The sequence below is a fragment of the Musca vetustissima genome, unplaced genomic scaffold (genome assembly GCF_032173495.1).
Source record: "Musca vetustissima isolate MV318-11 ecotype Yass unplaced genomic scaffold, APGP_CSIRO_Mvet_v1 utg1735, whole genome shotgun sequence".
In the NCBI taxonomy this organism is placed as follows: domain Eukaryota; kingdom Metazoa; phylum Arthropoda; class Insecta; order Diptera; family Muscidae; genus Musca; species Musca vetustissima.
In genome coordinates this window covers 546,017-571,454 of record NW_026887582.1, presented here as the reverse complement: position 1 = coordinate 571,454, position 25,438 = coordinate 546,017, and the positions used below count along the sequence as shown (strand labels likewise).

At 31.9% G+C, this 25,438-nt stretch overlaps 4 protein-coding genes across 4 annotated transcripts in view; 2 read left to right on the top strand and 2 right to left on the bottom strand.

Moving 5' to 3' along the window:
- LOC133335151 (laminin subunit alpha) overlaps positions 1-25,438 on the bottom strand; it is a 607,777-nt gene that overhangs the window by 185,738 nt on the left and 396,601 nt on the right. The gene's annotated exons all lie outside the window — the stretch shown is intronic.
- LOC133335185 (bifunctional coenzyme A synthase) lies at positions 14,713-16,395 on the top strand. Its single transcript, XM_061543489.1, has 3 exons — positions 14,713-15,256; positions 15,318-15,664; positions 15,736-16,395. Exons 1-3 carry the CDS (start codon positions 14,713-14,715, stop codon positions 16,393-16,395), a joined length of 1,551 nt encoding a protein of 516 aa, XP_061399473.1.
- Positions 16,606-17,867, bottom strand: LOC133335184 (thioredoxin-like protein 1). The gene is made up of 5 exons (XM_061543488.1): positions 17,773-17,867; positions 17,425-17,581; positions 17,258-17,368; positions 16,916-17,199; positions 16,606-16,854 (listed from the first exon to the last, which is right to left on the bottom strand). The coding sequence occupies exons 1-5, from the start codon at positions 17,865-17,867 to the stop codon at positions 16,641-16,643; spliced, it is 861 nt and encodes a 286-aa protein (XP_061399472.1). The 3' UTR covers positions 16,606-16,640.
- On the top strand, positions 18,056-24,104 carry LOC133335183 (fat body protein 2-like). Its single transcript, XM_061543487.1, has 4 exons — positions 18,056-18,107; positions 23,382-23,509; positions 23,570-23,743; positions 23,805-24,104. Exons 1-4 carry the CDS (start codon positions 18,056-18,058, stop codon positions 24,102-24,104), a joined length of 654 nt encoding a protein of 217 aa, XP_061399471.1.

The following is a 25,438-nucleotide window of genomic DNA, read 5'->3' as shown; positions in this document are numbered from 1 at the left end:
TTTGAAGTATTGCCATCTAATTTTGGCATATTTACTAGATTTTCGTTCCTGAACTTTACAATTTTTTTTTTGTATTCTGAGAGCGAATTAGCTTTACTATTAAAAAGTACTGGAACAGGTCAAATATTATATAATAACATATTTCAATATTTATATAAAATCTTATTTAATATAGTGTTTCTTTATATTAGCATACTGTCATGGTATAATAATAGAAGGTAACAGCAAGTGTTGTTGTACAAAAAACGATACAACAACCACATGGAAATTTGTTGTTGTAAGTTCTATTAGTGTCAACTCATTTGACAGAAAAATGTAAACAAAAAACAAATTATCATCAAATTATTTTTATTTTGAAAATGAAATATTTTCGAATCCTCAAAATAAAAATTGAAAAACATGAATGAAAATCTATCAAATTTATATTTCTATCGCTTCCACATCTTTCCTATAATTGAGCCATTGCCATATATATGTGTAACACATATGAAAATGCTGGGAATAGCGAGTTATTCCTTGAAGAAAGATTTGCTTCCTCAAACTTTCCCAGCAGGCAGATTGAGTAAATTGAATACAGGAGCACATTTAATAAAGAACAATTTCAAATTGTATGCGTTCCCAATTTTCTTGTTGGGTGATTTTTAAAAACGTAATTTGTCAAATTCATATTGACACTAGTATTACGTTGGAATCAAATCAGCTGGAATTTGCTGTTACCTTTTATAATTGTACCATGGCATACTGTCTGCCCTTTTTGAAGTTTTTAATGAACGATAAACCCGTTATTGTTAAAGAAATAATTTTAGGCATGAGCCTTATCGCTGACTTGCCATGTCCATATTTTACAATATTACAGGGGAGACAAAATTCGACTTAGTCCCTGGAAACAGGCATATTTTTATTTGGCAAATTTTTTGTTTTCTCTTTTGAAATTTTCGCTTGCTTTTCCATTAGCAAATTTTTCTTTGCCAAATTTGCGAATCAAAATACAAAAGAAAGAAAAAAAGTCAAAAGTGTTTGCATTTTAAAGATTTTTTTAATATTTTATTTATTTTTTATATATTTTATTATATAAATTGCAAGAATTAAAAATTAAATTTCACTTGCACAAATTAAAGCAACAGGTTTGTAAACAAAAGCCGGCTGTGTGTCAGTAAAGCGAATAGGTTCAAAAGGAAATGTCAACAAAATTGTTTTCAACGAACAGAGCAAAGCAGAATTTGCGTGTACGGCAAATTCTGAACAGGCAAATTTTTGTTTTTCTTCCTCGCACCCCTCTCGCCTACAAACTCAGTATTTGCCAAATAAAAATTTGCCTGTGGAAAAGCAGACTTAGCGCCATTACCCATCACTGCAAAATCACAGCAACAAATGAGATAATTGTAGATTTTTATTAAATCGATGTATTTTACTTAGTCCTGATTTATATTAGGCGAGTTTACTTGCGGCAATTTTTATCTCAATTTCTGGAAAAAGTGGACTTATTGCCCTTTCACGTTAAGCCAGCGTTATATGATTCCGGATAAGTAAGTCGTGTCATTAGCATAATCCACAACTACGATATAGTCATGGACGGTTGTCCCTCCTGATTTATTCATATACGCTTCAAAGCCTAATCTGGCTTATAGTACGTTTACATTTAACGGGATTTAGTTAACCCAGTGGGTTTCAATTGTCAATTCCTTTGCATATATTTCAAATAAATCTTCATAAAGTAGGTTAACCCGGTACAAAGTTCTAATGTATATGCCCATGGTATAATAATAAAAGGTAACAGCAAGTGTTGTTGTACAAAAAACGATACAACAACCACATGAAAATTTGTTGTTGTAAGTTCTACTAGTGTCAACTCATTTGACAGAAAAATGTAAACAAACAAACAAATTATCATCAAATTATTATTATTTTGAAAATGGAATATTTTCGAATCCTCAAAATAAAAATTGAAAAACATGAATGAAAATCTATCAAATTTATATTTCTATCGCTTCCACATCTTTCCTTTAATTGAGCCATTGCCATATATATGTGTAACACATATGACAATGCTGGGAATAGCGAGTAATTCCTTCAAGAAAGATTTGCTTCCTCAAACTTTAACAGCAGGCAGATTGAGTAAATTGAATACGGGAGCACATTTAATAAAGAACAATTTCAAATTGTATGCGTTCCCAATTTTCCTGTTGCGTGATTTTTAAAAAACATAATTTGTCAAATTTATATTGACACTAGTATTACGTTGAGCCATTGCCATATATATGTGTAACACATATGACAATGCTGGGAATAGCGAGTAATTCCTTCAAGAAAGATTTGCTTCCTCAAACTTTAACAGCAGGCAGATTGAGTAAATTGAATACGGGAGCACATTTAATAAAGAACAATTTCAAATTGTATGCGTTCCCAATTTTCCTGTTGCGTGATTTTTAAAAAACATAATTTGTCAAATTTATATTGACACTAGTATTACGTTGGGATTTGCTGTTACCTTTTATAATTGTACCATGGTATATGCCGTTTTAGGTCGATGTTTGCTGTCAAGTTCAAAGGTGGGCTCTATAAATACCAAAGACCCATATAAATAATTTTCCGGTTTTCTATCTTTTGAAAATTTTCATAGTATGCAGCCGTATCTAACTAAGGAGGAAATACAAATTATAATTTTTGACAATGAAGGTACAGCAAGAAAATAATTTGAACATGTGAGTGTCGTGGCTTCTGCGGTATTGTTTTAGCCAGCATTATAACTAGATTAGCTTTTCGATCATGCAAATGATCGAATAGTATATACAGATATTACTTCCATTTGACACTTATTTTGCATTTTATTTCAACAGCATGCAAAGTGCATGTGTTATTACAAGAACAAAACAATATTCCTGCACTTACATGTACTTGTGACTGCAAAGGAACACCCAATTTCAACACATTATCACTGACATTCGTGCATTTACTTTACACCGAACTTCCCCAACACAGATCGAATCACGAATTTTCCCCCCGAAAGTTCAGCTTTCAGTTGTTTGTATGAGAAAAATTCTATCAACATTAACAACGTTAACAAACAATGCATTTAACAACAAATTGTACACAGCTTTGTTTTTATTTTTTAAATATCCCTAAGCGCGTTGGGAACTAAAAGGGGGGGATAATTGGCGAACTCCCTTTTAGAGAGGTAGGGGGTATATTGCTACACGAAAAAAAGACTTTGTCTGTGTGCCTTCATGTTATATTTGCAATTTTGTTTCTTTTATAAACTTGACCATATCATGCAGATGTTCCCAGTGATGTTTGGCTATGAAATCTTCGACGGTGAAGATTCCATTGAAGGATTTGTACTTGCTTCTGATGTTGTCATGTTTGGTGCAACTGAACAATATGTGTGAAATGGTTTCTTCTGCGTTGCATGTTTCGCAGTCTGCTGAGGGTACCGCATTCATTTTATAAAGGGTGCTCTTGCTGAATGTATGGTTGGACAAAATTCGATTCATCATCTTCTGGTCGTCAGGGTGTAATTTAGATTTTTTATACCTTTCTGGTTTGGTGAAAATTTTGAAGAAATGGGAATTACTGTGCTCTGCAATCCTGGAGTATTCTTCTGACCAGTCTTCCCATATTTTGTCTTGTATATGGTTTATGGCATCATTTATGGGCCATCTGATGTTTAGAAAGGTGCCTTCATTTTCTGCGTTTTCGCTGCTAGGTCTACTGTCTCGTTTTGGGTTATGTTGAGATGCCCCGGAATGTAATGCATTTCAACTTTGATCTGTGCGCTGTTTGATATGTGTACAAAGTCATCGATTAAATAGCTGTTATGGTTTTTGGATTTTATTGCTTGTATTCCACTTTTGCTGTCAGTTAATATTGCAATTTTGGTCAACGCGTTATTTTGAGCAAAGATTAGGACTTGATGGATAGCAATTATTTCCGCTGTCATGGACGCAAGCTTCTTGTCGGTATAGAAGGAATTTAAAGTATTGCTGTTGATATGCAAAAATGCGGCTCCACTGATATTGTCTATTACCGATCCGTCGGTAAAGAAGATTTCGAAGTTCTCTTCTTTCAGTTGCGCAATTTTCTCATTTATGAGTTGATTGACAATTTGAATGTTCGCTTCCGATTTTTTAGTGGCAATACCTTTAAAGAATTCTGTAACTATGTTGATGTATTTTGAAGACGCAGCTGTCGCTCTTGTTGGGGCAACGTTTAGGATGATCTCATTGAACTTTCTTAGGGTTAGTGCATAGCTGGAATTAATGTACCCTAATTTTTGAACCTGCTCTATTACAGGGAGGCCGTATGCTTTGCTTTTTATTAACTCTTTAGCTGTACTTATCTGAAATCTGTACCGTGGTGGAAGTTCGGCTGCCAATTGGTAAATGATTGGAGTTGTGGTGGATCTGATAAGGCCCAGAGATTTGCGAAGCCATCCATGAATACATGTTATAATTCTTGTTTCTGCGGTTTTTTTCAGATTTGACAAGGCTGCTGCACCATATTCGATTTTGGGACGCGAGTTACGAGTTTGTTTCCATTGATTCAAATAAAAAAATTGATTTGTTGGGACTTCTGTCCTCTTTTCGGTTTATTGTCAGAATGCTTAAAATTAATTTACAAAATATGTTTTTATGCAAAAGACGAACAGTTATTTTAATTACGTTATTGATTTGTGTAATATGATATAGTTATGGTGTGGTGTGTGTCAATTATGTTGTGTCAGCGTATGATCGGTAATTGTTGTGTATGAGTGTGAAGTGTAGTGTCAGCATGTTTGAGTGAAACGTGTGTGAACGGTAATTGTTGTGTATGAGTGTGTTGTGTCAGCATGTCTGAGTGAAACGTGTGTGGACAATATATGTTAGTTAAATGGTCGCTAAACAAGTCTATATTGTAATTTATTTCTTCCAAATATTGCATTTCGTGTAGGATGCTTTCTTCTTATGAATTGTGATAAATGTGGTAAATATGATTCGATTTTTCTTGCTTGTCCGAGATTTACCTGCACTATCGCTTGGTCCGGTCTGATAGGCAGTAATTCTATAAGTTGGGTCAGTACTAATGGAAATATAATTACGTTTTCTTTTTAGCTTTTAATCTAGATTTATGTATATTTTGATTTCTTGTTGTAATTATTGTTACTCTATTGTTATTTTGAATTTTGTGTTTTGAAAATCTTTGTGTCATGTTATTTCTCCTGCATTCTTTTCTGTAAATGTCTTCGTCGATTTCAAAATTTTCGGTTTCATGTCTGTCTGTATTTAGTTTTTCAAGTCGATTCTGTGTTTTTCTTTTTCTTTAATATAAGGGTAAAGTGTTTCCTGAAACTCATTAAGTTTACGTAAGTAGTCATGTTCGTTATTGAATTGAACATCCCTGTCAAATTTATAAGTTCGTCCATGAAAAAGTTCGTAAGGTGTAAGATTAGTTGCAGAGTGAATAGCGTTCGTGATCTTGTTCTATTGGGAATCGAGTATGCGGCGGCAAATTTGGAAAACTTATCTAATATTGTAAGAACATGGCAATTGTTTATAGAATAAAGATCAATATGTATTATGTCAAGTGGTTTTTGGGTGTTTCTGTATTTTCATATTTAATCTTTGGAGGACTTCTATTGTATTTAAGTGTCTGGCATTTTTCACAATGGTTAATTGTTTTGAATATGTCGTATTCTCTGATGAGGTTTTCCTATTCGTCGTCATGTCTTATAGTACGTTTACACTTAACCGGATTTCGTTAACCCAGTGGATTTCAATTGTCAATTCCTTTGCATATATGTCAAATAAATCCTCATAAAGTAGGTTAACCCGGTAAAAAGTTCAAATGTATATGCCGTTTTACGTCGGTCAATTTTACTGTGCAATGTATCACCTTGAATAATTTATTATTTGAGAAATGTTTGTTGTCTGTAGTTGTGATACTATGTTTTATTTCATTTGTAAAAGATAGTGTTTGGTCTTCTATAAAAAAGATATCGTTATATTGTTTGCATGATTTCATATTTTTTTTATTCTTCTGAATTTAAGTGCTTTATTCAAATTGATTCGGCAATGGTGGTGAAAAAGATTCTGAAGGACTCTCCAAATTCCAGTTATCGTTATTATTATTGTGCTACTTTAATGGGTAGGTCTAGGAATAATATCTGTTCTGTGTTTGATTTATTTTGGATTTCTACTTCGATAAACCAGTTTTTGGAAGTATAAAGGTCTTCGGAAACAAGTAGATGTGGTGTTAACATTGTAGAGTTTATGTATATGTCACCGTCTTGGATATCTACGGGGAGTTTAATAATGACTTTGGAACTAGGAGGAATTATGTGTTTGTCTGAAGTAAAATTAGGTTTTATTTTTAGAACTAAGGAAGTCTCCGGTGTTGTTAAGATCAAGTTGTGTAAATCTAGGTAAGCTTTTAGTTATATTAAAGCGTCTATCCCAAGTAGTCCGTAAAAATAATTATGGAATCTAAATACTAGAAACGTTAAGTTCCCAGATTTTTTTTTGAATTCCTTGAATATGGGAATAATAGCTTTTTTGGTTATTTTATATTTGTTTAGAACTGTAGTAATAGTGATTGGTTGGCAATCGATTAATGATTTTTGTTCCGTATGTTCCGGATTTATAAAAGATGCTGACGCACCAGTGTCAATTAAAAATTTTAGTGATTTCCCATACGGAGATGATATATTAATATATGGTAATGTGTTTCCATTTATTTCTACGTATCCGGTGGATTTTGGGAGGCTAATGAAAAGTTTTGTGAGTAGTCTATCATATCGTCATTGTTACCCTGTATTTCTTCATGATCGTTTTGAGAGTTTATGTTGTACATTTCTTTGTTTTTCGGCTGAGAGAATTTTGGATTTTGTGCGCGGAATGTTGTATTGGTGTTCCTAGTTGTTGTAGATCTGAAGTTAGTGTTCCCCGAATCGACATCCATTGGTTCAGGTCTACTTGAATGTGAAAATCTACTCATTCTAGAGTTTGAATCATGGTATAATAATAAAAGGTAACAGCAAGTGTTGTTGTACAAAAAACGATACAACAACCACATGGAAATTTGTTGTTGTAAGTTCTACTAGTGTCAACTCATTTGACAGAAAAATGTAAACAAACAAACAAATTATCATCAAATTATTTTTTATTTTGGAAATGGAATATTTTCGAATCCTCAAAATAATAATTGAAAAACATGAATGAAAATCTATCAAATTTATATTTCTATCGCTTCCACATCTTTCCTTTAATTGAGCCATTGCCATATATATGTGTAACACATATGACAATGCTGGGAATAGCGAGTTATTCCTTCAAGAATGATTTGCTTCCTCAAACTTTCCCAGCAGGCAGATTGAGTAAATTGAATACGGGAGCACATTAATAAAGAAAAATTTCATATTGTATGCGTTCCCAATTTTCCTGTGGGGAGATTTTTAAAAACATAATTTGTCAAATTCATATTGACACTAGTATTATGTTGGAATCAAATCAGCTGGGATATGCTGTTACCTTTTATAATTGTACCATGAGTTTGAATCTGAATTTTGATATTTATTGAAATTATTATTTGGTCTGTAATTTTGGAAGTTAGCTCCTGAATTGTTGTTGTTTAAAATATCCATTATTATAGGGTTGTTGATGATTATCTGTTTTCCTGAAGTTAGGCCTAAAAGTGTCTCTTTTTTGATAAAAAAATATTTTGTTCTTTTAGACAAAGTGACAAAGCTGAGGGCAAAGAGTCGGGTCTCATTGCTCTAATTGTTGCTCCTAATGGTTCTTTTAATCCGGTGAGGAATGTGTTCAAACACATTTCTCCATAGAGGTCTTTTTTTGCTTTTATGACGCTTTGATCTTTTTCATGAATCAATACATTGTTGTGGAGAGTTGATTGTAATTCTACAATTTGACTGTAAAATTTTTCAACATTCGCGAATTGTTTTAGATTATGCAAATCCTTAATAAGGGAAGTTTCTGTTCTCTTGTCCGAATAATGTAGGATCAAATGTTCTTTTATTTCATCCCAGACTAACGGTGTTCCGTGCATATTAAGTACTTCGTTTGCTTCTCCTTCTATTTTATTTCTTGTAGCTCTTAACAAAATTTTAGCACAAGGTGTGCCATCAATATCCCTAAGGTGTAATAAAATTTCTTCGACATTATTAATGAATTCATATAGAAGCCTATGGTTTCCATCGAATCGTGGAAGGTCTTTAATAGCGTCGGGTATACGCAAAGAATTGAAAACGTCCACACTATTTGCACTTGGAGTATTCATTATGGATGTATTATCGGAAGTCGGTATTTTATAGGGCAAGTATTTTATTGAACTTTTTTCAGTTTTCGGCATTTAATTTTCAATCGCTAGAATCCTTTTCCTCTTTCTTTTTTATATATGGTTTACTTTGATTATTTTTATATATTCTGTGTATATATTATTTCCTTTTCATTATTTTCTTCTTTATATTTCCTTTATATTTTCCATAAATATCTTCTTTTTCAATATATATCTTCTTTTTTGTTTTTAATATATTTTTTTATATTTCTTATACATTTTTCTATATTATTTTCTTTTCATTCTTTTCTTTTGTTTATATATATATATATTTTATATTTCCTTTATATTTTCCATAAATATCTTATTTTTCAAATATATCTTCTCTTTTTTTTAGTTCTTATATATTTTCTATATTATTTTCTTTTCATTTTATATTTCATAAATATCTTCATCTTCTTTTTCAAATATATCTTTTTTTTAATATTTCTTTTATATTTTTATATCTTTTATTATTTATTTTATTATTATTTCAGGCGTGAAGATTATCTAGGATATTCCTTCATAGATGTTTTATCTTCCTTTTTTCTAAATCCTTACTATGATGTTCATTCATAGTTTTAAAGGACTCTTTTCTTTATTTAATTATTTAATTTAATTTTTATTTTTTATTTAATTTAATTGCGAAAAGTGTTCTTGTACTTACAGCCATACCCAGAAATAGATGTGCACCATGATGATACGATGTAGTCTGCCTATGAGGCGTTGAAACGCTACGACGTATAGGGCGTTTGTATAACTTAAGGGTCCTTTTCAGTTTTCCACTTCCATTTGTTTTTAAAGTTTTTATAGTTTTTTTAGCATTTTCCTTGTCGATTTTTGAACTATCCTTTTTTCACTTCTTCATTTATTTATTTATTTTTATCAAAAGGGGTTTTTTTAGATTTTGAATGTAACTTTTGCTCTTTTCACTTTTGTCATTTATTTTTATCAAAATGTTTTTTTTTTAATGTAACTTTTTCTCTTTTGTCATTTATTTTTATCAAATTGCCGCGAGTAAACTCGCCTAATATAAATCAGGACTTATTAATTCCTCTCCTTATAGCTGTGTTCCCAAACCTGCAATATAGTACTATATTGTACTAGTTTTGCAATTGTTGCTAGAAAAGCGTTTCCTTACGCCGAAAAGTAGGAAAAATTGAAGCTAAATTTAAGAGAGTTAAAACCAAAATGGCGTTCTCTTCTCCTATTTTCTGCAAGACCAATTTGGCCTAGCACGAAATAGTAAATGTAGAAAATTATGAATTTGACATTTGATTGCCAGAGATATACAGTCCGAAATAAAGCATATGAAAGTTCAACAAAAGGGACACACGCATAGACGCACACACATTTGCTTAAAAAAAAATAAGAAATTTAAAAATGGACAAACAGTTTTCTTAAGTTTTCAAAGGGCTAAGCAGAATGCTCACGTTGCGCGTTGTTTCATGTCACGCGTTAACGCATCAAAAGTTAAACTATGTGAAACTCCTTTTGGCTGCACTCAATAACGCGCACTGACTCGCGTCAAAGATAAAATTTTTTAACTTTCGGCGTCATGGAGCGCGTTTCATTTTGACATTTGTATGTTGACATTTCAATGTACAAAAAAAATGGCGGCAATTGCATTCTATTGTTATTCGAGCAACAACAAAAAATTACCTCTGAAATAAAAGATTAAAAAAGAACAAAATGTTTGAAGAAAAACTAATAAATTGCGTGCAGCAACACCCTTGTATTTACGACAAAAGTATTAAATCATATCGTAATAAAATTATGAAGGAAAGGGCGTGGGATGATGTGGCCAAGGCTGTGGATAAACCAGGTAAGTAATTATATATTTTCCCCTCTTTCATTATTAATTTTTTAAAATTTATAGTTAAGGGCCCCATACACTATACATCATGCCGTACAGCATTTATCATAGTATGTGTTATTTTTTGAAAGTTTATTTATGTATGTGTAACACACACAATGCATGAAGAAAATCAAAATAGTTTTGATTTTGAAAATGAAACCCTATCAATCTGGTGAATAATATTTATTTTGAAAGTTTTCAGTAAATAATTTTGTGTACAAAAATAATAGAATTGTGACGGAATAAAAAACAACTGAATTTACGACTCAAAATGCAATTTTTGGGACAAAATTCGATTTTTTGGAATAGTGATTGAAGAGTTTGAGGATTCGAAAATATTTCATTTTCAAAATAAAAATAATTTGATGATAATTTGTTTACATTTTTCTGTCAAATGAGTTGACACTAGTAGAACTTACAACAACAAATTTCCATGTGGTTGTTGTATCGTTTTTTGTACAACAACGCTTGATGTTACCGTCTATTATTATACCATGATTGATTATAAGGGTTGTTTGTAACCATTTATTTGTACAAAAGAAGTAAGAAAAAGGGGAATATAAAATAATATAAAATAAAACAAGATAAAAAGAAAGTACCAATCACAATTTGTACATTTACACTAAATACTACAATTTTTTGCAAAATTTCGCAGTTATATTTCACTTAAAATCTGTTGTGATTGATTTGGATTGCGATAAAATCTCAATGTTCGTTGTTGTTATTATTGGCATTGTTATTTAAGGTATTATTAAAATTTGTTGCAGGATTGGCCAAACTATGAGTAATGCGTGATTTCGAATTTGTCATGGCTTTAAGAAAAATAATATTTTTTTAATTATCTATATACAAAATATAATGTTTAACGAATTGCTTTTAGAGAATTTTTATTTAATAATTCTTTAAATTTTAGTAATGAAAAATTAAGTTACACTGCCCATAAATAGTTTTATGAATTAAAATTAATTTAAATATGCTTTACAATAAAAATTAAAATGTTAAATAAAATAAATTAGGAAGACAGTACATGTGAAAATAAAAAAAATGGCACAAAGTAACTTTAAATATAATTTATAATCTAACCTTTTTTAGATGTTATTCAAAACATACGTAATTCGAGAATTCCATTTGTAATTCACGACATACAATTTGCAATTCGAGAATTTCATTTGCAATTCATAACATATCAGTTGTAATTCGAGAAATTAATTTGTAATTCATAGAATACATGTCGAAATTCATAGAATTCCATTTGAAATTCATAGAATTCCATTTGAAATTCATAAACTTCAATTTGAAAATCCAAAGATTGGATTTGAAATCCATAAAATTTCATTCGAAATTAATCAAATTCCATTTGAAATTCTTACAATTACATTTGGAATTCTTAACATTTGATTTGAAATACATAAGATTTCATTTGTAAATCATAACATTTGATTTTAAATTCGAAAAATATTATTGGTAACACGCAAAGAATATGTATAAATTTGAAATGAATTGTTATGAATTTCAACTGAAATATTATGAATTATAAATGAAATATTATAAATTTCAAATCGAATTCTTTGAATTTTAAACAGATTGCTTTGAATTTCAAATGAAACTCTAGAAATATTAAATGGATATATAACAATTACAAATTAATTTTTTTAAATTTCAAATGGAATTTTTTGATTTACAAATGAATAGTTGTGAATTACCAATTACATTCTCGAATTACAACTGAAATGTTATGAATTGTAAATTGTGTTTTCGAATTACAATGAAATTCTCGAATTGAAATGTTTTGAATAAGATTTGAAAAAGGTGTAAATAAAATTCTTAATATTTTTTTTTATCAAATTTTTATATTTAAATTTTCTATATACAATGTATTCAACAAAATCGTCTGTTTATAATTTTTTTTTTTTAGAACAACAAGCAATTTCGACTCCTTGGAAATAGAAGAATGCGAATATTTGAGCGATGCTTTTGAAACATCATATGATGAATTGTCTCAGCCAAATATGGAAGGAGATATAAAGGAACCTACAAAAAAAAAAGAAAACGGAAAATGGATGAAGTCCACGATAAATTTTGTGAAGTCGTGGGAAACATCAACAGTCTAGTAAAGGGGAATAATGAAGAGGATTTAACAAATAATGGATTTCATAAATATATTGATTCTTTGCTCAAAACGTTTGATGACAAAACTCGAAGATTAATAGAAATTGACATTATAAATCTTGTGGCCACAGAATCAATAATTTGTAAAGGAGTGGATTTTTAATTAATTATATGTTGTTATGTATATAAAAACTCATTGAATGAATTTGTACCTTTATGTATCTACTACCTGAACCTTACCTGAATATTTATGAATGTTTAACATTGTCTATTTCGTTGTATTTTTCTTTTTTGAATGTTGTTTAAAACATTTCAGTTGTAATTGTTGTAAAATTCGAGAATTATTTTTGTATTTCAAGAATTTCCATTTGTAATTCAAAGAATTTCATTTGAAATTCATAATATTCCAATTTGAAAATCAAATAATTCAATTTCATATTTGTTACGAATTTGGATATTGAATTCGTTGAATTTCAAATTGGAATTTTATGAATTTCAAATGAAATTCTTTGAATTACAAATGGAATTTCGTGAAATACAAAAGAATTCTCGAATTATAAATTGAATGTTTTGTAATTCAATAATTCATTTTGCAATTCACGACATTTCTGTTGAAAATCAAGAATTTTATTTGTATTTTATAGAATTCCATTTGAACTTCAAATTTTATAGTATTACAAATTTCTTTGTGATTTTCCATAAAGTCTTTTTTTCGAAAAATTCAAATAAAATTCTTCACTTTCAACTGAAATGTCGTGAATTACACAATTGATTCTCGAATTACAAATAAGATTTTTTGAAATATTGAATAATACTTTATATGTATAATATTAATACCTGAAATTAAAAATGTTTGAAATGTTTGAATTAATACAAAACTAAGTTTTTTGTAGTTTTATTTTTTTTATTTTAAATTGTTTTCCGTTTTCCAATTTGCTGTCAATGGAACTGGCAGATAACAAGGGCTGAGTTGTTCCCAAATTTTTGCGCATGTTTCTCTAATTATACTTCTTACGGTAGAAGCTCCCATCTTAAAAGTTACAGATAAGTATTGTATACTATCTCCATGAGCTAGAAATCTAAAAATATGTATAAGATAAAAATATAACATAAGATGTGTTAATAACTACTTACATGAGCGTTAAAAACAATCTTTGCAGAAATAGGAGCTCTATGAGATGACTTAGTATCAAATACTGCGGGAGTCATTCTAACCAAAATCTGGAATTGCTCCACGTCTGTATGGTAGAGTCTTTCAAAGTCAACGGCAAAAAAAACCATCTTCATCCCTTTTTTCGTAAAGAGGCCTTACCCAAAATCTTCTTGTATTTATACTTTGTAGGCACTTCACAGCTTCATACAATTCATAAACAACATTAAAATAAAAACGTATCTTGAAATAATTCATTATTTTTTTCACTGATTTTCAATTAAACAACCGCGTTACACAGATTATTTCATAATTGACACATATGATTTGACATTTTACAATCATATGTTTGGTGAATAGCGCGCTATATTACGACGTAAGATAACGCGCAACGCGAGCTTTCTGCTTAGCCCTTTATCGTTTCCTTGTGGTTGTTGTATTTTTGATAACATATAACGCGACGGATGGCTCGACGCGAGCATTCTGCTTAGCCCTTTATTCTCTTTTGAATGAAGATGAATGGCTGGCAGAAGATTCAGATGAAGATACTATAGAATGAAGACTTGGGTCGGTCAATCTTCCCAAATTATCCAAAATATCTTGGGCTTAAGACAAGTTTAGGGGCTCCACTTGGATCGCTTTGACATTTTTACCAATTAATTAGCCGTATCGTTTTAAAGGTTATGGTTTGTGTTATATAACTAGATGAATATATTGCGTAGCCAAGTATGAGCCTGTCCATATATGAAAGTGTTATTCTTAAGTTCTCTTAAAAAATACCCGGTATAACCTTTTAATGATACCCATATTGCCTTGGTGGCAATACAAAAAGGGTTGTTTTAAACAAAATATGTTCCGAAATTTCAAGGCCAACATCTTGGGAAGTATGCATTTTCCCACATGAAATGTATATCACTGTAATCCGCACAAGGAGGGCTACTTACGGTAATCATTTCAAAATGATCCGAATGGAGCCCCTAAACTTGACTTGTTCCATATCTTGTTGTTCTAGTTCGCAAAATATCTACCAATTTCAATAGCATTAACATTATGGGAGCGTCCAGCCATGTAAGCCTTTCAGGGCTTGGAGTCGTCGGAAACTCCACTTGATAGTTCGCTCTTTTACTAGCTTTACTATCAAAAAGTACGGGAACGAACCTTATATTTGAACATTTTGAAACAATTTCGTCAATTTGTCCTATTCCATTAATGGAGAGTCAACTGTAGTTCGATTACGACGTATAAACTAGATGTCAGCTGTTGGACTTTGTGATTTGACCGACACCTGAGGATGACGTCCACCGGGATATTAGTTGTATCTCATGTAAGGGGCTTTGGGCAATCGTTGAGGGCCCTACAAAAGTACGTGTATCTGAAATCATTGTACGTGCACCTTAACGTCCCTATAGCTAAAGTGCCGGTGCCTTCGTATGGGCGTTTAATATCGCAGTTGTATGTGGACAGCAACGAGTACTTTCATAAAAAGGATTTCAATATTTTAGTGGGCACTCTGAAAGGCCATGGCACTTTTGACAAACTGCAATTGAAGCCTGTAGACTATATCTTTTCGGATGGCCAACATGAAATATGTGAACAGTTACGTCAGCAATTGAATGTGCAACAGCCCATCATTTATCTGTCCGACGAGAAGATAAATGATGTGGAGGAATTTCAACAACTGGAACCAGCCGAGAAAATTCGATCATATAAAAATGTTGTATTGGGTGGCACGTTCGATCGTATCCATCTTGGACATAAAATATTTCTTAGTCAAGCTGTTATACGGGCAACATCCAGATTGGTTGTTGGGGTTACAACATCAAAATTAACTAAAGGTACTTGCCACCATATACATAGGTATATAGTTTGTGTAATTTATTTGTTTTATGTCGCCAGGTAAAACTCTACACGAGTTAATTCTGCCCGTGGATCAGCGCATTGAAGAAGTACAAAAGTTCCTGACTGAAATCGATCCAACATTGAGTTACGAGGTGGTACCGATAGATGATCCCTTCGGTCCCACAAAAAGTGATCCGAATATGGATATGATTGTCGTTAGCGAGGAAACACTAAGAGGAGGCGAAAAGGTCAACGAATTGAGACAACAAAATGGATTAAATAAGTTGGACATATTTTGCATAGATCTGGTAGAATCAACTGATAAAAGTGGGCCCAAGGAAAGCAAAGTAAGCTCCAGCAACACCCGTATTGATCTACTGGGAACGAGACTTAGGAAGCCAGAGGTAAATAGCTTGGGTATTAATACCATTTCAATTTTGTATAATTAAATTCCTGTACATTTTTTTATTCTTAGCCAAAACCATTGCTGCCTCCTTCACCGTACTTAATTGGCTTAACGGGAGGTATAGCATCGGGTAAAAGTAAAATGGCTCAACGGTTGCATGGTATGGGCGCATTGGTAATGGACTGTGATAAAGTAGCCCATGAAATTTATGAACCAGGTCAAGTGTGCTACAAAAAAATAGTTGAGGAATTTGGAACAGACATCTTGAGTGAGGACAAACGTATAAACCGTGCTAAACTGGGATCGATTGTTTTTGCTGATGCTGGAAAACTAGAGAAATTGAATAATATAGTATGGCCTGAGTTAATGATTGAAGTTAATCGTAGAATAAGTCAGTTGAGACAAGAGCCAGATTGTCCCAGAGTAGTGATCTTGGAGGCAGCTGTTTTACTTAAAGCCGGCTGGGATAAAGAGGTACATGAGGTATGGTCAATGATCATTCCACCCGAGGAGGCAGTGCGTCGTGTGGTAGAACGTAATGGTCTATCGGAAGAAGAAGCAAAGCGACGATTGGCCAGTCAAGCGCAAAATAGTGAAATTGTTTCCCGTTCACATGTAGTGTTTAGTTCTCAGTGGGACCCACAATTTACTTTAAAACAAGCCGAAAAGGCTTGGAAAATATTGTTGGATGACTTAGAACACACAACAACAAAAGCCAGCAATTTATAGACATTCTCGGAGACCTCCTCCAGCAATGATTGCCACCTTGATTCATTTTAAAATCGGAGCAAGTCTTTGCATTTAAATATTGAAAGTATATACAGCGACGGGTACCTGTAACATTGAATATTGAAGAAAAGACAACATTGGGCTAAAATATATATTTTTGTGTATTCTTGTATTGTTAATATGCTCATGTTTTCATTTATTGTTTTTACAAAATAAGAAAATCTAATAAAATAAATCTGTATCCTCTAATGACTCTCGCCCTTCTTGCCAGTCACTCGCTTAAAATCGTTCATTTTAGTAGTCAGAATGGGGGATCCAATAAATCCCAGGTAATCCAATTGAGTAACTTCGCCGCCTGATTGATTGTTTTTAACAAATATTTGGATATTCTGTACATTTTGGAACTTTACAAAGCGCAGATTGACAGGGGTGCCCTTCTCCAAGTCTTTGGGGTCCAAGCTGAAACACGAAAGAATTGTTATTGCCAAACCCAATAATGTTCGTCGAAGTACCAACTTACGTTAAATCCTGAACACTTGTCATCGATTCGGCCTGGTCAAAATCTATTGTACGGGGTTGATTTATGAATATTTTTATTTCCTTGGGACCTAGTTGAGGAGGTGCTTTAAATTTTAACGAGTGTATTTTCACCACTTGATTGAATGTTACAGACAAGATTAGCTGTTCGTCACAATCTGACTGCAGATATCCACCATTGGCAGCTAAACAATGGCCCATTGGATGGTCATCAGCCTCATTTAGACATTCACATTCTTGTTTTGAAATAAATGTGTTTATTTCCATCTGAAGGTACAGAAAATTATGAAAATGGTACAACTTCATAATGGATTTAAACACTTACCAAACCTTGTCCATAGTCCTCTCCTGTTTCATCTCCGCCTGAACCTATATGTTCTTGAATCTTCTGCTCCAATGCATTAATGTCGGCTCCTTGAATTCTATCGATTTTTGTCTACAAATGATACCCGTCTTACTAACAGACTTCATTTTTGTTTTTTGTGTACTTACCCTATTTCTATAGAATATAAAAGTGGGCATCGCACTTACGCCCTGAGCTGCCGCAGTTTCCGGGCATTTGTCAACATCCACTTTAAGGAAGATTGCTTTCGGATACTTATTAGGTAGCATTTCAAAGTGTGGGGCAATACGCTGACAAGGACCGCACCTGCAATGGCCAATTTGCAAATATGTATAATTAGTCCAAAGTATGTGTATATTTTCTTAATGAATAACCATAAGCTTATGTTTGTTTTGCTACCTAACAAGTACAAATCATACTATTCACTATTACTGTTCTATTATGTTTTACACCCGGAATCACCGATGGATACAATTGGGCCATTGACATTTCCTTACCAACTTGCAGTGAAGTCCACAACAATCAGTTTAATACCAGCCGCCGCAAGCTCGGAATGGAAATGTGCATCGTCATTAATTACACGAACACTCATTTTAGTTTATATTATTATAGTTCAATTACTAATGCAGTTGGTTCCCCTTCTAATCGAAAGAAAAATTGGAAATAATGTACAGAATGAGATGACAGAGCACAAAATCGCCAATTGTCAAATAAAAGGTTATTAATTCAGAAGTAACAAAGTTCTTCTTTTTCGCTGATATTTGAAGGTGGAATGATAACATGGAAAAAATCAACACTGTCTTTCTACTCAATAGAGGTGAAACGACGAAAGGTGTGTTCGTTTACTTTTAGGGATTATCAAGGGCAAGGTATATTTAATAAGGTAGCCGCATCGGCCCAGCTGTTGGACAAATAAATGTCAAAAAGGTTGTAATGTTGAACCAAAAAATTAAAAAACAAAATTATGAATTTCGAAGAGCCTTTTTGGCAATACTTTTATTAATATTTTCTACAAGAATTTGTGTAAAAAAGTCTTGTCAATCTGTTTGTTTTGGCAAGATATTTTTGACATATCAAAATACAACAACCGATGTTTGTTGTAGAAATTCGCCGATGCGGCTACCTTGTATATCTACCTTGGTAACAAGGTATATTTTGTATATTTGTGCATCTACCTTGCACAGTAAGAAAAACTTGTAATTTACAAGGTGCTATGGCCCATGGTACAATAATACAAGGTAGGGAAGCATGAGGTGAATAACAATAAATCAACTATGCACGTGTGGCTTCTTCTGCCAAAAATAAAATAAATATACGCAAGAAGTGTTTGTATATATTTGACATTTTTTCAACACAAAACTATAAACGCGAAAAATGAATAAAAGGTTATGATTTCTTCTCAAAATCCGTTAGGTAGGCCTACCTTGAAGAATTGTACCATGGGTCATATCAAGACTAAGGCATTAATTCGCCTGCCGGTTAAACTTATTAACAAACCTTGGATAGTGCTGAACAATTTTTTAGGTGTCTAATCTAAAACATTTTCCCCTTGATCAAGGCACATATATTAGGTAGTCGCATCGGCGAATTACTACAACAAAGCAACTTTTTTGGGAACATAATATGTCAAAATTTGTAAACAAGGCAAATAAAATTCAATTCGCCTTGACATTTCAAAATTTAGGCAAATTTGGTTCAACCAATCAGAACAAAATGTTTTAATACCCTACACATCTATGTTAAAACTATGTGTTGCCTCAATAGTTTGTAGCTGCACTATTCGTAGACTCAAATTTTTGTATATCGTTTATCATATGTCCGTCTGTCATAAGATTATAATTTGTAATCTGATTATCATGATCCAAATCAAATGGTGATTGAAAAAATATCTTCTGAAAACACAACATTAGCACTATTTTGAATAAGCAGTTCAGTATGTGTCGGCATCTTTCAATAATTTCCATTGATGAATTCTGGAAATTTTGTATGTATATACGGTTCTGACATAAGTCTACTTCTATTGGTTTTGGTAGTGTCCGGTTTATGTTTAGAGGCCGCAATTATGACCCAAACCCAGGAAATTACGAAGATGGGGATCTGGCTTACGAATTAATATAAGTGTTTTCATAATAATCGTTCAATATTTAGGGCGTCAAATATATTTTATTTGAAAAATCGCTAAATTTGAATTGTATGTTCTCAAAGATATAGATTAAAGACTGCAATTATATTAATGTATGTACACAGAGGTGGTATTTATACACACTCCAATATCGGGTCGATCGCTATGAGGCGCATAAAGTTCAAATATGTCACAAATCCTTAGTTCATATACCATATATTATATAGTTCATGTTCATAGTTCATGTTCATGTGGAGATGTTCCATATAGTGTCAATTTTCAAATGTTTACTCCCTCCATATAGTGTATATTCCATTTGTCATTTCTTGTTCATTTTATCCATACTTTTAACATAGATGTGTAGGGTATACAAACGTTTTGTTCTGATTGGTTGAATCATTTCTTGTAAATTAAAACACCTTTCACGAAAATATTTCCAGTTTTGATGTAGCCCTCATATAAAATTCCTGTTCATTTTTAGATTTTTTTGTTCTTTCGAAGTAAAATTGGAAAAAATCACGAAACTTCAATTTTATTTACAAAAATTAATTAATTTTTAAGGCGAATTAAAAATTACAACAATTTGTTTTTATATTCAATGTTACAATCAACTGTGTCGATGCGACTACCTAATACATCTACCTCGAGATATATTAATAAGGAACACGTATCGAGGCAGCTGATGATAACATTATATGTCAAATAAAATTTTGGATTCGCCGTAGGAATATACAAATTTCAAACAAAAAATTAATAATATTGTTTTGACATCAATTTTATGAAATATTTACCAACTTGTGGGAAAAGCGGTGTATTCGGACGATCCACTGGTCTTAAATTTTCTATGGAGCTTAACCCTGATTGTGCAAAAATCCAGCGACAATTATCTGATATTTGATTATCTAACAACCACAACAAGATTCAAGCATTTGGAATAAGCAAACATATAAACCATATCGGACCAAATACATAGATATGATTTTAGAGGAAAAATATCTTCTTTCATATGTTGCCAATTTATCCGAACTATGTCTTCCCCGAGTAAATATATACGTCATAAAATTAAGTTTGGGTTATTATTCACACAAAATCTAACATATCCTGTTTACTGTCCATTATTAAAACCTTCATGCTTATTGGTTGACCAGGTCCGCTTCAAATTTAACATTATATGAATTGGTTCATAACTGCGAACAGAAGTATGATGAACTGGCACACATGACTGATTGATTCAGCTAGTAGAGATATTTATCAATCCGTTATACGAAAGGGTGGGTATAGGGCTAACATTTCGTGGCGTTATAAACAAATTTTCAGCCTGGACCACATATTGAAATTACTCCACCGCCATTTTATTGCATTTACAAATGCTGATGTTAATTTTTATGACGATTTTCATTCATAAAATTATAATTTACTCAAATTTGAAGAATTTCAAAAAAAAAAAAAAAATTAAAAGTAAAATAATAGTTTTTGATACTTCAAAATTCTGTGTTCTGATTGGTAGAAAACAATTTGCTTCAAAATTGATATGTCAAAGCGAATTAATTTAAATTCGCTTTGTTTGCCGTTTTTTATATGTTTTAATTTGAATTTATGAATTGATTAATAATTAATCGTTAATTAATTTTAAGCCTTTGGAGTAGTTCATGTATTGTTGGTTATGATATAATTAAGTGATATACTGTTAATTTTAAGCTTTTGGAGTAGACATGTAAAGAAGTTTTTTGGTATCGCTCATGGCCCTTTGGGCTAGGTTCTTGTTTTGAAATAAATTGAAATTGAAAGTTTTGACATATCATGTTCCCAATACGCCGATGCGGCTACCTTATATATCTACCTTGTTCAAAAGGTTACCTGGGAGGCGAATTCGAGCTGTCAAATTTATTGTTTGGTGTATAAATAAACAAAAATTGTTTTATTCGAACCAAAATATACCTATGTGCACATTACTATCATTACGTTTTCTTGAAAAATATTTTGAGTTTTTATCCTGTTCTGGTTGGTATTTCGCGAATCAAATGTTGACAGCAAGAGACGACTAAATCATGAATTCGCCTGCCTGTTAGCCTTATGAATAAACATTGTCGATTCACAATTCACAATAAGTAGAGCAAAGGACCCTAATTTCATCGATATATGTTTTTCTGTCGGAATCCGTGGTATCTGATATTAGCATCCAAAGTTCCCTTGGGGCCAATATATTTTCCTTTTTCATTTGTAGGCGGTTGTGTTTATATTGACGTAATCTGGATCCCACCCTATTAAAATTATGAGTATCGTTGCTTTAAGTTGAAGACCATGAAAACACAAGGTCCCAATGGAACTTTAGGTACACATAGTACTGGAAGTATTGACATCCGCAAAAAATATTTCGTTGTATTCAGTGCTCTAGGAATACATATGGTACAAAATTTTAAATTATTATCGACCGGACAATAAACAAATACACAGGAGAAGAAGACCTTCAGTTATTTCAGTTCGTCTATGAGAATACCTTCAGCACTTCTGTGAGAATGCCTTCAGTTATTTGAGAATACCTTAGTTTAGAATAGTTTATTTGCAAATATTTTTGTTGCGTGTTTTTAATAACAATAATTGGTTTCGGCTACGGGCAGAATTTCGTTTTGATGAACAAGTCCATTCTTTCCTACTCCTAAATTTGAGGATTCCGTTTTGTCCGTATTATTCCAGGCACGTAAATTTTCCAATATTTTAATATTAAACATTTGTTAACAATGTTGGTGCAGTGTTGTACTTTTGAACGAATTTGCCTTTTACAAAAACAACATCATTGTTATAAAAAATAAATTGTAAATGAGTGAAAATTAATCTCAATATTAAGCAGTAAAATAAAACTATTTAAAATTCATCTTCCTTTTTTTTCTGGTACGTTTTGGGACGAATTAAGAATAAGTCATTGAAAATAGTATTTGAAGGGAAGGCTCTAACATATTCTGACAATTTATTTTACAAAGAAATAAAAAAAAGACTGATTGTTACTTACTCCTTATATAAATACACCTTGTACGCTATATTATTATACGTACTGAGTAAATATTACTGGAAACGTACGCAGATCTTATCACCATGTTATATGGAAAAAAATGTCTTTATTTTTAGGAACAAATTGTTGAAAAGCAAAACAAAAATTTATAAGAATACAATAATGCAAGATAAGAAAAATGCCACAATAAACTAATTACAGACACGATTGCTAACAAAACAATAATACAATCCAGTTGCATCAATGATATATACAGGATGCAAAAAGGGCCATCCTGAATTTGTCTTTTTTCATTCTATAAAACATTGAGAATTAATAAATTGTTCTTGTAATCGAAGTTGTATTCATATTTAATACTCAATCATATTAACCAAAACATACCCAGCCCTATTGGGAACAAATTGCAGTCAAGAGGATTGTGATGAACATTCCAGAACACAGCAAACGACAATATTTTGCTTTTCTCACATTGATGAAAACGTACATTTCGCCACATTACGACACTTTTCATGTTTGACAAAAACAAAACCACTACACTTTCTTAGTGGCAAATTTCTCAACGTACAATGGAATCGTAACAGCTTAATAACCCCCGCGAAAGCATGACTTGAACTTATTAAATCAAATCTAGAAAAAAGGGGCGATAACATGTTTCTTTGATGTACATATTTATTATCAGTACAAATATATTTAAGAAATTCGGGAATTGGTCTGCTCTTCATTTTCAGAAAGTCATTCAAAGTAGACGGTCCAAGAAGCAGTCCGAAATCACAACTACTTCGAAATGGATTTGAGGGGAAAGAATATTATCTACGTTGGTGGATTTGGAGGCATAGGCCAAAAGTGTGTTGAGGCTTTTTTGAAAAAATCATTAAAAAGCCTTCTAATTTTCGACTTTCAGTCGAACAATGAATACCTAAACTATTAAAAAAATACTTACACAAACTCCTTTGTGGATTACATTCAACTGGATTTAGCTAAAAGTGAGACCATCAAAGCCGCTTATAAGAGGGCTAAGGAACTAATTGGTACATTTGATGTCGTTGTGAATGGATCGGGGGTTGCTAATGAAGGAAACATCGACCAATTAGTGCAAATTAATTTGGTATGTCAATTCATTCGGAGTTAATGTCACTTCTAAGAATTATTGTATGTCACTTCATAGGGAGGTCTCATGCATAGTTCTCTAACAGCCATGGACTACATGAGTAAGGCCAACGGTGGCCAAGGTGGTTACATTATAAATATTGGTTCAATAACCGGTTTAAATCCTACAGATTTTTGTGGGCTCTATGGAGCAACAAAGAGTGGAGTTATTAATTTCACCAATACAATGGCAGTAAGATGTAAAAATACACATACCTTTGAAAAAATGTTTCATCTATAATTATATATTTTAGAAACCTTTGTATTTCGATAAAACTGGTGTTAGTTTTGTTACAATTTGCCCCGGTGTAACATTAACAACAATGCTAAAGGATGTTGTTACAAAGTGCCTTTCGGCAAAATACCTTTCAAAGGATAACAATCTTTTTGATTCTGTGATTGATCAAACTCCCGCTGAATTTGCTGAAAATCTGGTGAAAGTTTTGGAAAGTGCAGCGAATGGTACTATATGGGTATTAGATGGCGGCAAAATTCATGAAGCCCACTTGCCAGAAATATGGGGACCAGCTCTGAGATATAAAACGAGAAATTGATGCTTTTATTTATTATCTTTCATATATATTCACAAATTATTCACCTTACATCATAATAAAATAAAATTTGATTTTGTATACCCAGCTAACAATTTTTGTAGAGATTTTTCTCCGAATTCTGTAACGGACAAAAAATTTAAAAGATAATAAAAATAATTTATTATAAATTTATATAATTAATATTTAAGAATCAATAAGATTTACCGATTTGCCGAATAAATAAGATTTACCGGGTACGGCCGTATTACCCAAATGCGTCGAATCCATTTCTTCAAGCGAATAATAAAAACCGCGAAACAAAATTACCCAAAAATTCCCATTCGAAATTTCATAGGGTAATAATAATTTATTAATGAAAATAGAAGCAAAATTAATTAAATAATTTGTTTTGTTTAATAATACGACATGCCGACTATTGGCACAAAGGCACTATTTTGCCTAATTATCAATTCACACAACTTTAATATAAATTAATTAAACAAATTTTTATTGCATCAGGGAGTAAACAAAATTTGGAACCTAATGAACCTAAATACAATATAGTGAAAAAATGCTCTCGGGATGATGAAACGTTTAAAATGCGAAAATCCTTAATGTGCCGACTATTGGAGCACTTACCCTATTTCCTGAATATTCTGTTTTTATTTTCATCAAAAGAAAAAATATGTTCTGACAGATTTTTTATTTCATTTATTGAAAGTTTATGATTTCTTTCCAAAATCAAGTAAATATAAAATATTTGTTTCATTCATAACATAATAACTTCCAGACATTTTCATTTCAATTAAATTTGAATATATTTCAATTTATTTTGAATTTATTTGACATACTATTCAAAACATTACACACACATACACAAATTATGTATATTGATTTGATGGAACAAGACACCTTGAGAAAAAATTGAAATCAGTTGGTAGCTGTGCTCTACCTTGTAATAATTATACCATGCTTTGTATATTAGGCGGTGTACACACTAGCACTTTTGAGTGATAGCCTTGTTTATCGATTACTGACTGTCCAACAACCATGAATATGTTTGTGGTTTCCTGATGAATGACAAACATGAAAGCCACACTATCAAACAATCTTATCTGAGGACCTTATAATTGACTCATGTTTCAATATAAAAATTCGATTAATCGAGGGCGACGTTGAAAGTCGGCTTACGTATCCCTTGTTCCATGGCCTATAAATAAGGTCACCAAGATAGCAATCGAAATCGGAAAACAGCTGCTTTTTCTCAAGTCTAATGTCAAAAATTTCGACTTTGTTTACGTTTTCATAATGGAAGTCAATTCACAATAATGCATTTTGACAGCAAACTTGAGAGG